Source organism: Podarcis filfolensis (assembly GCF_964270895.1).
Source record: "Podarcis filfolensis genome assembly, chromosome: 4".
NCBI classification, from domain to species: Eukaryota; Metazoa; Chordata; class Lepidosauria; order Squamata; family Lacertidae; genus Podarcis; species Podarcis filfolensis.
Window position 1 is genome coordinate 26,981,942 of NC_139607.1, and position 13,949 is coordinate 26,995,890.

Consider the following 13,949-nt stretch of genomic DNA (forward strand, 5'->3'; position numbering starts at 1 on the left):
CACTGCATTCACAAGCAATTAATCCCTAGGATAGTGCCTCCGATCATAGAAATGTATAAGTGGATAAATGATTGAGATATGCCTGAAATAAAAGGGAGCTTTAGTAAAATGTGTTGGCTTCTGTTTTCATCAGTAAATAAAAAAATTGCCATTTTTTAAAATGGTTAGTTAGAATAGTATTTATTCTGATGCATCTGATTTGATAAAAATTGTGTATTCTTGTGGTGCCTCTCAGTACCATATCCTCACTGAGATTGCTCTCTCCTGCTTGGCTTTTGTAAAGGGAGGAGGTACAGTGGTACCTTGGAAATTGAACGGAATCCATTCCGGAAGTCTGTTCGACTTCCAAAACATTTGGGAACCAAGGCATGGCTTCCGAAAGCTCCTGCAGCTGTTTGGGAACCAAGGCGCGGGTGCACGGAAGTCATGTCGGATGTTCGGGTTCCAAAGAACATTCGAAAACCGGAACAATCACTTCCGGTTTTCGATTGTTCGGGAGCCAAAATGTTCGACTCCCAAGGCGTTTGAAAACCAAGGTACAACTGTACTTGTATATCTATTCTAAGCTTCCTGGTGATTCCCATGCCTAGGAATTCAGTGCACTTCTGTTGGAATAGATTTTCACTCTTTTCTCTTTCTCACCTGCCACTACTCTGGGTCTTTTAACCTCTGGAGTTTTGGTGGGGGTGGGATTGCAGCAACTAGAGTCACTAACAGAGTCAGCCCTCCAATGTTTGCAAGGATATGCTTTCCATCTGCACAGGGTTATTTTTTTCATTAATTCCTTTTGTTTATTTAAAACACCTTTGCAGTTTGAGGCATCTTTTTTTTATAAAAAAACAACAACCACAATTTAAAAGAGCGAAAATGTCGATGTAATGAAACACTAATCAAAATAATCAGTGGCATACAGTGCTTAAAATTACAAAAATTGGCGGTCGCAAACATCACCCTGGTAACGTAGCTCACCATTAGGCCTGTTGTTGCAGATGTAATAGGCTAGCTTGCTTGTCGAAGCATGCACAGGCAGAGACAGTCAGACAGTGTAGACCCACATCACTATTAGAGTTTGTAAGCTGTGACCTTGCTTAAGGCCACTAATCATTATTAAGAGAGACTTCCACTGTGAACCTTCTGGCTCACAGTGTGCAATTTAGTATTGGTTTTAATATAAATTATAAAACTAGAATGTTTACTGTTGCAAGTTTGTAGAAGCTTTTCTTAGTGCAAAAGATAGTTTCATGTTCTAATTAACTTTTTTGTGCTCAAAAGCACTGCACCAGATGCAGCTTTTAAAATACGCTAAGGAGCCATCCGCTCTTCAGCTCCTAATAGGATTCTATTGATGGACTGGCCACCTTCAAAATAAAACTAAAACATAAACTACTAAAAGATCCCAAGAGCCCATACCACTTGTTCTGCAAGCCCACCGGTGGCTTTAGATTCATGTTCCAACAGCAGCTTTTTTTTCTCCTCTACTCCATGACAGATCAAATATGTGTTATGCATGGCTTTTTTTTCAGCCGGAACTCAATTCCAGCACCTTTCAAGTAAGGTACCATTGCCATTTTAAGAGAACCAGGGAGTTCTAGAAAATAGCACTGGTGTTATGATGCAATTTGCAATGGGACTTTCCCCTGTTTTCAAATTTTAAACTCAAAAACCCCACATTGTGTGTCCAAAGTAGCTTTCAACCTGTACCAAAGTGTATTGCATGAACAGTGCCACAAATAATAGTTTTATTACTATTTAATTTTTTTGCATCACACACATTTACATTAGGTAGTTTTAAACGTATCTATTGAAATGACACCAACATGTTTTCATTAGGTAACATTTCTTACATTGTGTTTAGTAAATTTAGTATCCAGCTTGGCCTTTTCAGGGAGTGAGTGGAAATCACATTAGCATCTGCGATAAAGCATTTGTATGCAACAGACATTGAAAGTAAGTTTTGTACAGTTGAATATTACAGTAGTGACTTGTTTTCGAATGGCTTTGCGTCTTCCAAAAGTTTTTACGTAGTTGCCCTCTGTCAGTACACAATAGAAGTTTTGTATCAAACTGCAGACATTCAAATGGAAACCATACACTAAAATATTATACAGCGTGTTAATGACTGTTCAAGCAATTATTAAATTATTTGTTTGTATCAATTCAACAAATACAAAACAAAAATGAACTTTTTTTAAAAAAAGCTTTTGAGTGGGAAAAGGGGGAGAGGTGTGGATTAGCATTCATAGGTTTTGTTCGTTTTTCAAATTACAGGTGTATAATAAACAGTTACGCATAAGCGTTGGTGTAGACTTGCCATACGACTTGTTAGCATCTGGGTCATGTATTACGAGTGAGGAATTGAGTTGAGTAATCCATTGCTGGAATTCTGGATTGTTCATTTTTCTGCTGTCGTAAAACAATAATACATTTGACAACCAACAGTGTGACTTAATCCATTTCTGCTGTCCTGGATGAAGGTTCCAAACAACAAGGAGTTATCCTCAACGAGCTCGGCACTCGCGTTGCTCAATTTTGTATCCTGACTTTGAATTCCACTTTTCCTTCGTACGGGTCGTGAGGGTTATCTGAAGTAATTCCAGTACCATTAACTCTACATACAATGACTACTTCTTTGTTTATGGGCATTTTGAGAAGCTTCACTGCCACCAATGGATTGCTGTAGGTAGGCTAAAATGAAAGTGTACAGCGTTAGATCCTTCCATTTAAAGTATCTGTGAAAGTCAAAGTGAACATGGTCAAAAAAACCATACCTGTGCTTTCAGTCCATAATATGGGAAGTAGTGAAGGGCAAAAGTACCATTTGTAGGATAATAATCTACCTCCAGCGGACTGGCATCATCCTGTTGATCATAGGCAAGGCAAGTGTTAGGACTAGCACTTTCTCTCTAATTACAAGTTGCTTTGTGCTTTAGGTATGTTACGTAGCCATACTTCACTAGTGCAGTTTGCATGTTGTGAGCGTAAGAGCACTACTTGAAAATAAGATTCAGTCTGAGGTGAAAGTAGGAACTCCCTCCACCGTTATTAGATGACAACATAGAATTATAGAATTGGAAGGGACGCTGAGGGTTATCTCTAGCCCCAACCACCTGCAGTGTAGGAATATGCAGCTGTCCCATATAGGCCTTGAACCTGCAACTTTGGTATTATCAACACCACGCTCTAACCAATTGAGCTATCCAGGCATAATATCAAAATGTTTAGCTTCAGTTCTTCGACTGATTCTCAGACATTGGCAAGTACAGAATGGCTTCCAAATGTTTCATTGAGGGACATAACGGAAGCCCTAGCTATGTGTTTGTAAAGTAAATATGTTTTTGAAACCTTATGAGGTTTTTGACCTCGTGGCTCAGGTGATGATAGGGAAGCAGGGTAACAGTGAAGCACTCTTCTCCAAATTGCCTCCATCCTGAAATGGCTTTGGGTAGCAGAAAAAGAAGAAACCACTGGCATTTTGGTAACGTGCTTCTCTGTATAACATGAAGTTGGAGCCGTAAGACTGTGGCCCTTTGCAAGCTTGAGCCGTTGAGCTCTAGTAAGACTTCTGGATAGACGTACATACCGTATTTTTCGTCCCATAGGACGCACCTAGTTTTTTTGGGGGGAAATAAAGAAAAAAATTTCCCTTTATTTCCCCCCCAAAACCAGGTCGGGGAACAGCAGTATGGTGGCGCTCCGCCTCCCCGCTGTCCCCCGAGCTTCTCCCTAGCGCCAGCCTCCAAACCAGGTCGAGGAACAGCGGGATGGCGGCGCTGCGCCTCCCCGCTGTCCCCCGAGCTTGTGGGGCTGTCCGATGTCTGCTTCAGGGCGCCCTGCGCGCCGGGCGGCAGGCTGCTATCCGCAGGGCTCCCCACGCTGCGGATATCTGCCCGGCGCGCGGGGTGCTCTGCTTCAGGGCGCCCTGCGTGCCGAGCGGCAGGCTACTATCCGCAGCCTAGGGAGCCCTGCGGGAACTCCTGCGGGCTCCCCAGGCTTGCTGATAGCTTCCTGAAGCCTGGAGAGCGAGAGGGGTCGGTGCGCACCGACCCCTCTTGCTCTCCAAGCTTCAGCGAAAGCCTGTATTCGCCCCATAGGACGCACACAGATTTCCCCTTCATTTTTGGAGTGGAAAAAGTGCGTCCTATAGGGCGAAAAATACGGTACATTTTTACTGTGTATTAGCTAAATGGAAATAATTTCAATACAAGAACATTGGGCAATATATTCTTACCAGTGTTGTGCAGTTCACTCTTGGTGCAGTGCCATTGCCAGGGAGAAAATTTATAATCTGTGAGGTAATAATTTTTCATGTTAACCACCGAAACAAAAGTAGCTTTGAATTTTTTTTAATTTATTTGTCATGGACCTGGAAAGTTCAGGTGCAGGGATGGAAAAGAAGATCCCACTTGCGCTGGGATGCTTGTCTCAGCTGTTGGTTTAAGTCCTTGTGCTATACCAGTTATAACTATCCTGCTTTCTTACACTTGGCACCTTATTCCCAATCTTGTTTTCCTTTCCCTAGGATATTGGGAGTCGTCTTCTTGGGTGGGCAATACTTTTTATTAGGACCAGCTAAACAACTTTTGTGAATAAGAGTTCTGAAGAACACGAAAACTTCCCAGTATTTCATGACATTTCAGTTGGTATTTCCCAACTGTCAATTTTAAGACTTCCTTTCCCTTATGGGTCAACAAAGCTACATTTGTGTTTCTTTATATCCCTTGTTGGATGAGATTCTGCTGTTAAAATAAGACCTTTTCAGTTCATGCCTATTAGTCCTTCAGAACACTACAGATCAAATAAGGCTTCAGGTAGTTATAAGTTGCCTCCCTTTGTTTCCAGGTTTGAACTCAATAATGTTTGAGATAATAAATTATTCTTTTAAATACCTGTTTAAGTACTTACTCTGTTCATTTTTATTATTAAGCAAGGGCTTCCTTCTGGAAAACCAAAATTAGAATCCGCCAGACCAGAGCAGTTTTGAAGCATATCTTGTGTAAATTTGCAGGAATATTTTGTGTGGTGTGGAGCATCAAAAGATTCTTGAAAATAGTATTTTCCCTTAGTACAGTTCTCGTTGGCATGCTGTGCAGTTTCGTTGTAAGCTGTATATTATTGATAGAAAAAGTAGGGGGGAAATCAATTTCTATTGCTTTCTTTTGGAGCACCTTCTGTTCCAGGTTACCTCTTGCCATTGTTTTTGTAAGAGAATAATTGTGCTTTCTTCTTAAAATAACATTGCCTCTAATGATTGTACAATCCTGCTGTCTCTTGATATTGTTTAGAGAAACTTGGAAAATGTTTCCTAGTTCATCCAGAAATACATACAAGAGTTACCTTTCTGCATTCAAACCCAACTCAAGGTGACCCCATGCAACTCTATTTCAAAGTGATGTCCTTCTACTGTACTTCAGGCCACCTTTATTGTGATATTTTCCCACATACTTTACCTGAAAGAAAGCTGTGAAGAGTTTTAACATAACGTTCCCAGGAGTCCGGGTCAGAAATATTGTAATAAATTTCCAGTCCTTTTTCTCCATACACATCTGGTCGTAATGTCACGCCTTCATGGAGAGTGCAGTTTAATATACAGGTGAGGAAGAGAGAAGGATCCCATTACAGGCAGTTTATCTCAGTTTAGTTTTAATAATTGAAGTAATAAGTATAAATTGAAAGTCTCCATTTCCAACAATCAGGTTACTAGAAATCAGAAATGTTTGACCTCAGTTACATTAGTCCTGTAGTGAGCCTATTTGTGACATTTCTTGGTTTGAGAACCGAATCTTAGCAAAGAGTTCTTTGTCATCTCAGAGGGTCCCCCCCCCCCCCGCACACACTTTAATCCTCAATTGGGAAAAGGGGATGGTTAAAGTTATGCATTCAAGGGCAAACCACATGATTCATTTAACTGGTTGTTAGGGCCTTACTTGCTGCTTAAACAAAATATAACCTGGGATTAAAGGAAGGAAAACTCAGATATAAGCTTCAATTCTGTGGCTTCTGTGCCATGGTATATTGTCAAGAAAAGTAAGCTTCTATAAGCTACCATATTTACTCAAATGTAACACGCACCTCTTTTGGCAAAATTACGTCACGAAAATCAGGGTGCACATTAGATTTGATGGCGCGTTAAATTTGAGTAAATACAGTACAGTCATACCTTGGAAGTTGAATGGAATCCATTCCGCAAGTCTGTTCATCTTCCAAAATGTTTGAAAACCAAATTGCAGCTTCTGATTGGCTGTAGGAAGCTCCTGCAGCCACTGAGAAGCCCTGCCGGGCATTCGGGTTCAAAAAGAACATTTGCAAACCGGAACAATCACCTCCGGGTTTGTGGCATTTGGGAGCCAAAACATCCAAGGTACAACTATATCATTCCATCAGTTTTACCTCTAAAACAAATGAAGCTGTAGCCTTCCAAGTGGTAGCCATTAACCATCCTAGCTAGCGCTAAAGGGAGTTAAAGTTCAGCAACAACTAGAGTACCACAGATTCCCCATCCCTGCTCCTAAAACTCTTAAGCACCAGGCTATACTTCATTAGAACTCAAACCATCATGTTATGTGTCGATAAGTTGATTTATGCAGTGAGTGTGTATAGCACAACTTGTAACAGAATGGGCAGGAATGTGTTAAGTACCTGGTGATTTTAATCGATCTTGGTAGTCCGGTGTATACGGATTGAGTGTCTTCATTAAAGAATATATAGCAAGTGCAAACAGCCCAGTCATTACCACATAGAATGCAACATAGTAAAGACTGATCCAAACTATTAAGGGAAAAAAATTAAGTTAAACTTTTTAAAAGCATGATATTCATTACTCTTATGAGGCAACCTGTTCTGGTTCAGTAACTAATCATAGCAGCAACCAAGTACATGACAACAGTTAGGTGAAATATTTATAATAGTAGTTTTAAGGCATTTCAGCACAGGAGCTTCTTAATCTCCCGGTTAAGCATTCTAGTGCTAGAAAAGGAGCACAGATTTTTGTAGCACTGTGATTCAGGAGAATGCTACACTCAACGGGGTGATTTGGGGAAGCTGACTACAGTTGCTGCTTTGAAGATCATCAGTAGAAGCTGGAAATTCAATACCATTTGGCTTTCATAGGGTTGGATGCACTGAAATAAATATCCCAGCACTGAAATTACGAGTTGAGAACTTTCTAAATTTCCCATAATAAGAATTACAACGTATACCGCACAACTAAAGTTAATTGCGTCAACTACCGAGTAAGGATGTTGTGGAGGTCTTCAGTGCAAACTTACAGAGAAATGTACTGTTTAAAATTTATACTCTCAAAAGAATAAAGGGACAATGAGTATGTCGCTGTTGAAGTCTAATGGGCAAAAATGCAATTTGCTGTTTCACATCACAAAGTAAAAACGCATGTTGAGCTGGAGCATAAATTTTGTGTGCACACACGTGTGTGTGCACCAGGCTTATCCACACTTTAGCGGTGCTCTTTCCAGGTCCAGTTCTGCACTTAAAAGCTCTGTGTCCAAAGTTTTTTTTTGCCCTGGAGCTTTTCCCGTGAAAATCTGCTTTTTAGCTCTCAATTGGAGCAAACATCCATTCAAGTTTACCATGAATTGCATTTTGGTCCAATTGAGCTTTAAAGAGGGAGTTTTCATGGGCAAAGCTCTGGAGAAGAAGAAAAAAGGTAATTGGACACTGAGCACAAGTCATGCCTGGGAAGAATGGAGGAGAAAGGAAAGTGTGGATAAGCCCACCTACGAAATCTAATGAAATACAAGTAGCATATATTGAAATTAGTCACAGAATAATAACCAATAAATTGAACATCTTATCAATGGCATTTGTAAGCTGCTGTGGCTTATGATTGAAGAAAGGGATAAAGGTGTTTGAAATTAAATTTTCCATTAGCTGTACTTCAGAGACTTTTAAAAATACATATATATATATGTAACGGCACCCTCTGAAGACAGACCAGATCCAGTGAGCTAATTTAGGTGCGTCTAACCCATTGCATGCACTTTGAACACAATCTTAGCAGCTTTCCGTTGAAGAGCAGACCCCTGTGCCATATTACAAACCGCTTTTGAAACTCCCCTTAGTTTCTTAAAGAGGTTTGCACCCAGCACTCAGGGCTGCTGTGGAAAAACTCCCTTGGATTCACAGAACTAGTTATGTGGTTCTTTGGATCCACATCAAAAAGAATAAAAGTCATGTTCCTTCTATTGTTTCTGCCACAAACTGGCATTTCTGTGCTTGTCTAGTAGGAGTTCTGGGTTTTGTTAGTCTGTTGCAGAGCAAATTGCTTCCTTGTAAGCTATTTTAAATAAAAGGGAAATGAGTGTTTCATGCTAAAGTCAACAAATTTGCAAATCGGTATTTTTAAAAAAGTAGTTTGTGGATTCTCCAGGCTTGTAGCAAGTAACACAGTTATATAGGAAGCATCTTGTCAACTTAAGACGTTTAATCATACAGAAATAATGCAAATTACCAAATCCCAACAGCACAAAAATGCCTGAACGACATTCTCTTCTGTGTGTTTGGCCACATACCCCAGTTAATCAAGGTTCTTCCCATTAACTGCCCTGTTTCCGGATTCCATAAGAAACGCTGGAAGTTCTCCATTCTTTGGCTGCATGTCTTCTTTTCATTTAAAGTTGCCATCTTTGCTGAAAACCAGGAGCTCCTTCAGAAAACAAGCTGTTCAGCTGCTGCCCAAAGAGTTGATCAGGTAACCATTTTGGTTTTATACCCTTTTAGCCTGAAGGTTACACAGATTAATATCCATCATCATCAGAAGCTGATAACGGCATATATTCACCCCCAGTAACTATCGTTCTGTTAAAACAACTGTTGATAAGCAAAACGTTCAGTTGGGCATGGAAAACGTAATTATCAAATGTCCTTTTCTCTCCCTCCTTGGTGTTGCGTATTTTGCACAGAACTTGTGGTACGTTCAACACGATAGACGTTATCGCAGCGGATAAAATTTCACTGCCCTTGATAACCCACAACGTTGTGGTTGCTCTGCTTGAGCTCCTCCTTCCTCGGTCAACAGGTTTGTGCAGGTGCTACTAGGCTGGACAAGCATTACAATGATTATTCAGTTTCATTTGCAGCCTCAGAAACAGATGGGCCTTTTTCTGCCTCCCAGTGGGTTGGATCCTGAGAAAAGTGCAGAAAGAGACCAGTGGAAACGCATTCTCAGACTTCCCAGGCACCCAACACACTTAAAAGCTCCCCTAAGAATTGGGAAACCCAGTTGAATGAGGCAAGCTGAGGGTGAAGGCAGATCTCCAAAATAGAGCAGAGGCAACATCTGTGAGTTAGAAGTTCCATTCACAGAAGTTGCATCGGCCTGAACCTCAGAGACATTATAGGTTCAGGCCGATGCAACTTCTGTGAATGGAACTTCTAACTCACAGATGTTGCCTCAAGTGTACCTTTCATAAGAAACCAGAGGCCTTTCTCCTGGGCATGGTGGGCCAATTGGTGTCAAGGAAAGACAGGACGTTCTTTATGTATGCTACAACAGCAGCAAGAGTTCTTTTAGCAAAGTATTGGAAGACACAAGAACTACCCACGCTGGTAGAGTGGCAGACGAAGGTGATAGATAGTGGCAGACGAAGGTGATAGACTATATGGGACTGGCTGAGATGACTGGCAGAATCCGCGACCAAGGGAAAGAGACGGTGGAAGAAGATTGGAAGAAATTTAAAGTTTATCTTAAGAACTGTTGTAAAATTAATGAGTGCTAAAATGTCATGGGTAATGTAAAACAGAATTGCAGTGATAAATAATTGGGTAAGAGAAAAAGGATTAAAGAAAGTGAATTATAAGTAGTTGAAATTAGGGGTTGCTGGAAAAGTTTAAAACAGGGATGCAGAAAAGGGAGGTATGGGGAAGTCGTTGAAACAAGGTTTAAGGAAAAGAGGCTATGAAATTATACGTGTTTATATGTTTGTTTGTTTATGTGTTGTCAGTTGTATTGTGTTTTAATATATGTTGGAAAATTAATAAAAATTTATTTTAAAAAAAAAGAACCTCAGAGACATCATAGCCCAGGGTCCCCTAACCCCCCACGAGAAGCGTCTTTTGGAGGAAGAAGGCAGTTAGGACAACTTTTTTTTAGGATTTCACAGATGTTGCTTTTGTGGGTCTTTCTCAGGGTCCAACCCAAAGCCAATCAAGTGAGAGACTGGCAAAAATATGTATTTGCTATACAACCAATAAGGATTTAATTCTGTGCTTTAATGGGTCAAGAAATCAGGTCTCAATGAAATGCATGTGTGAGTTCATAGGAAAGCCTGGTTCCACTTCAACAGATGGTTCAAAGGGGCAAGTAAATCACAGTAACCAGACACTGTTTATTTTGGGGTAGCAGCCTGTGCCCTTCACCAGTGTTTACTTAAGCATTTGACATTGGACTTCTCTTTCTACCAGAACATCCAGGGCAGCAGCAGACTTCCAGCAGCCTGTTAATAACTGCCCAGTATTCTCCAAGCCAGAGAGATGAAATAACCTTGAAGCACAGGGGCAAACAGATGCAACTTGATGTTAGGCGTCTCTGACCCACCTTGTTCTGGTGACTGTAATCCTGGCATAGGCAAACTCAGCCCTCCAGATGTTTTGGGGCTACAATTCCCATCATCCCTGACTACTGGTCCTGCTAGCTAGGGATGATGGAAGTTGTAGTCCCAAAACATCTGGAGGGCCGAGTTTGCCTATGTCTGCTGTAATCTGTTTTAACTGTTTTCAGTATTGTATTTCTACATAGTTGGAACCCACCAAGAGACCTCATTGTCAAAGGTGGATGAGAACCCGAAATATCTTGGATGTAGGGCTGCATTCCCTTTCAAAAATAATTTGTAGGGTTGTGCAATCGCACTAAGGTGGAATAGCATGACTTAACATTTTTTTAAAAAGACATGCATGACCACAGATTCAAAATTGGTGTTACATACACACACACAATGTTAAAATGGTTGTGAAAAGCACCTGTTTCAAAATGAGATGAGGGGAACTATGAAGAGTCACGGAAGGGGAAGGGACAACATTGGCCACTAGACTATATTTTGCCCGCCAGGTGGATAAGACAGCAAGATGCCCACACTATATCCCTGTGAATGGGAATTCTGCTTTTACCTTATGGAGGTAAAAGGTAAAGGGACCCCTGACCATTAGGTCCAGTTGTGGCCGACTCTGGGGTTGCGGCGCTCATCTCGCTTTATTGGCTGAGGGAGCCGGCATACAGCTTCCGGGTCATGTGGCCAGCATGACTAAGCCGCTTCTGGCGAACCAGAGCAGTGCCCAGAAACGCTGTCTACCTTCCCGCTGGAGCGGTACCTATTTATCTACTTGCACTTTTGACATGCTTTCGAACTGCTAGGTGGGCAGGAGCAGGGACCGAGCAACGGGAGCTCACCCCGTCGTGGGGATTCGAACCGCCGACCAAACACACTTCCATCTCATGTTCCATAGAAGTATTTGGGCTGCATACTACCTGCACATCTTTTACTGTAGTGTAGAGATGTAGCATGGGCGAATCTCTGTGGTAATGTGTCAATAGAAAAGACCTCTGGGGTTCTCTCTATCTCTGGCAAGTATTTGCCCTGTTGTTGGTTCCACTGTATAGTCAAAGTAATTGCAGGACCCTGGAATATATTTATTCTGTCTCTTGTTAGACTCTGCCCCTGGTATTCTTCAGTATATAAAGACCCTTTTTCTAAACTTGTGGTCTTCCTCATTCAGTGTTGCTCTTCCAACTTCAGTCCTCATTTGAACTGTTTGTTGTCCTTCCATGAGAGTTTCAGTTCTGCTTCTTGCCTAAGAGGAAAATATCTTGTGTGTGCACACTCAAAGACTCATGGCTCTTAGGTGTTTTGCACACAATATTTCTTTGTTGTACTTTTAAAATTATTTGAACATGCTGTTTACTTTCCAGGTGGCTTTATTGCCCTTGGGCTCACCAGTGAGATGAAGGACAGCCAAACCTCCCTTTTGAAGGTTAACACAGGGATTCTAGGAGATGAGAGAAGGTAAAAAATAAATAAATCGCTAAATAAACTAATCTAATATTTGCTCCTGCTAGATTTTCCTAGTGTTGCAAAATCAGAACGGTACATGGGTGAGTGTGATCATATTGTCTCAGTCATTCCTACCACCTGAACTGGGTCCAAGACACGCATCAATGTTGTAACTTACCCCCAGGGAACAAATGAAGACCCTCTTTGTACGCCCTCTGTGAAGATTAAGGCAGCTGTCAGCACTGCTATGTAAAAATAACAGGAACATCAATGTAGTGCCAGCCAGACAAGCCTTTCCAGGAATGTCATTCCATAACCAGAGCACCAATACTGCAAAGAGTTGACAACATTTGCCTGCACGAGCCAGAGAAGAGTCTCTGATGGACATCTTAAAAGGTCAGGCAAGTAGGTATGGGAAGAGACAATCCTTCAGGCAACCTGGCCCCAAAGAGTTTGGGGATTTAAAGGTTGTTGTTGTTTAGTCGTTTAGTCGTGTCCGACTCTTCGTGACCCCATGGACCAGAGCACGCCAGGCACCCCTGTCTTCCACTGCCTCCCGCAGCTCGGTCAGACTCAGCACTTTGAATTGCTCCGGGGCCTGGAAACTGTTCAGACACAGATGCAGAAGACAGAGCAGCTGTACTTTTCCAAATTGCTTTCCAAGGCAGCCCCGTGTATAGAAAAATGGTAGTAGAACCAAGTTCTAGCAGAAACCCAGTACAAAGTTTGCCTAAGTCAGGACGGAAGGCAGTGCTTTTCCAAACACCAGGCAAGTTTGGCTTCCATTGTTTTTTCTGCGTAGTGCATCATGTAACAATCTCCTGCTTTGCTAATATATAAAAGACTACCATGCTTTTCCTTCTGCTCTCTCCTACAACACCTTGTGGCGAATTTCAGCTGGTGCTAGAGACAAATCTGAAGGACGACTGGCAGTCATATTTCCAACAGGTTCCTGGTACCAGCAAGCTTTAGTAAAAACCTGTTGAGTCTATAAAAAATAAAAAATAAAAAAATCTGAATCTTAAGACTGTAACAATTGCAGATGGGACATTAGTATAACCTACTGGCAACCATATATTTTTTCTCAACACGTTACTTGTCAGAGGCAATAGCGCTTCTGAATATCAATTGCTGGAAACGGCAGGAGGGGAGAGTTCTTGTGTCTTCCAGATTTCACACAGGTATTTGTGGTTGGCCATTGTGAGAACAGGATGCTGGACTAAATGGGCCATAGGCCTCATCCAGCGGGCTCTTCCTATACGCCCCCCCCCGGATGTGTTCTTATATGTTCCCACCCCACCCCCCGGATGTGTGTATGTTGACCATCAAACCTGAGGAAAACTGTGAAATTCAGAAGTTCACTGTTTTGTGAGTTTTATGGGGGGGGGGTTGTATATACAGTGGTACCTCATGTTACATATGCTTCAGGTTACAGATACTTCAGGTTACAGACTCCGCTAACCCAGAAATAGAGCTTCAGGTTAAGAACTTTGCTTCAGGATGAGAACAGAAATCGTGCTCCGGTGGTGCAGCAGCAGCAGGAGGCCCCATTAGCTAAAGTGGTGCTTCAGCTTAAGAACAGTTTCAGGTTAAGTACGGACCTCTGGAATGAATTAAGTACTTAACCCGAGGTACCACTGTAATTTTTTAGTTAAAAATTTCAAACCATTTCACAATAACCTTGAAATCAAGTAAGTACATTGTTTCATAAATTGACTTCCCACCCTCACTTCCACCGTGTTTTTTTTACTCAAACCTTTTCTACTGCATTATATTTTATCTACCACAAAAAGTTTATCTGTTACAGTTATTTGTCATTTTTCTCCCGCTTCTTTTATCTTGAGTTCTGTCCGCAATTTCATTTGAATGTAATATTTTTTTTTAAATAGTCCATGGAAGGCCTCCATTCTTCTATAAAAAGTTCATCATTTTTATCTCTTAATTTCACTG

General features: G+C 41.4%; 2 protein-coding genes across 2 annotated transcripts in view; one reads left to right on the top strand and one right to left on the bottom strand.

The window, feature by feature from the left end:
* Window positions 1-1,734: 1,734 nt before the first annotated feature.
* On the bottom strand, window positions 1,735-8,659 carry ATP4B (ATPase H+/K+ transporting subunit beta). The gene is made up of 7 exons (XM_083611032.1): window positions 8,526-8,659; window positions 6,637-6,765; window positions 5,448-5,561; window positions 4,903-5,102; window positions 4,229-4,285; window positions 2,769-2,858; window positions 1,735-2,685 (listed from the first exon to the last, which is right to left on the bottom strand). Exons 1-7 carry the CDS (start codon window positions 8,635-8,637, stop codon window positions 2,524-2,526), a joined length of 864 nt encoding a protein of 287 aa, XP_083467158.1. The 5' UTR covers window positions 8,638-8,659; the 3' UTR covers window positions 1,735-2,523.
* A 3,210-nt stretch (window positions 8,660-11,869) lies between these two features.
* The window catches only part of TMEM255B (transmembrane protein 255B), a 59,641-nt gene continuing 57,561 nt past the window's right edge, over window positions 11,870-13,949 (top strand). Inside the window, exon 1 of the mRNA XM_083610984.1 lies at window positions 11,870-12,011. Within this exon, the coding sequence (XP_083467110.1) occupies window positions 12,002-12,011 (10 nt within the window). The 5' untranslated portion in view covers window positions 11,870-12,001. The remainder of the gene's footprint in view (window positions 12,012-13,949) is intronic.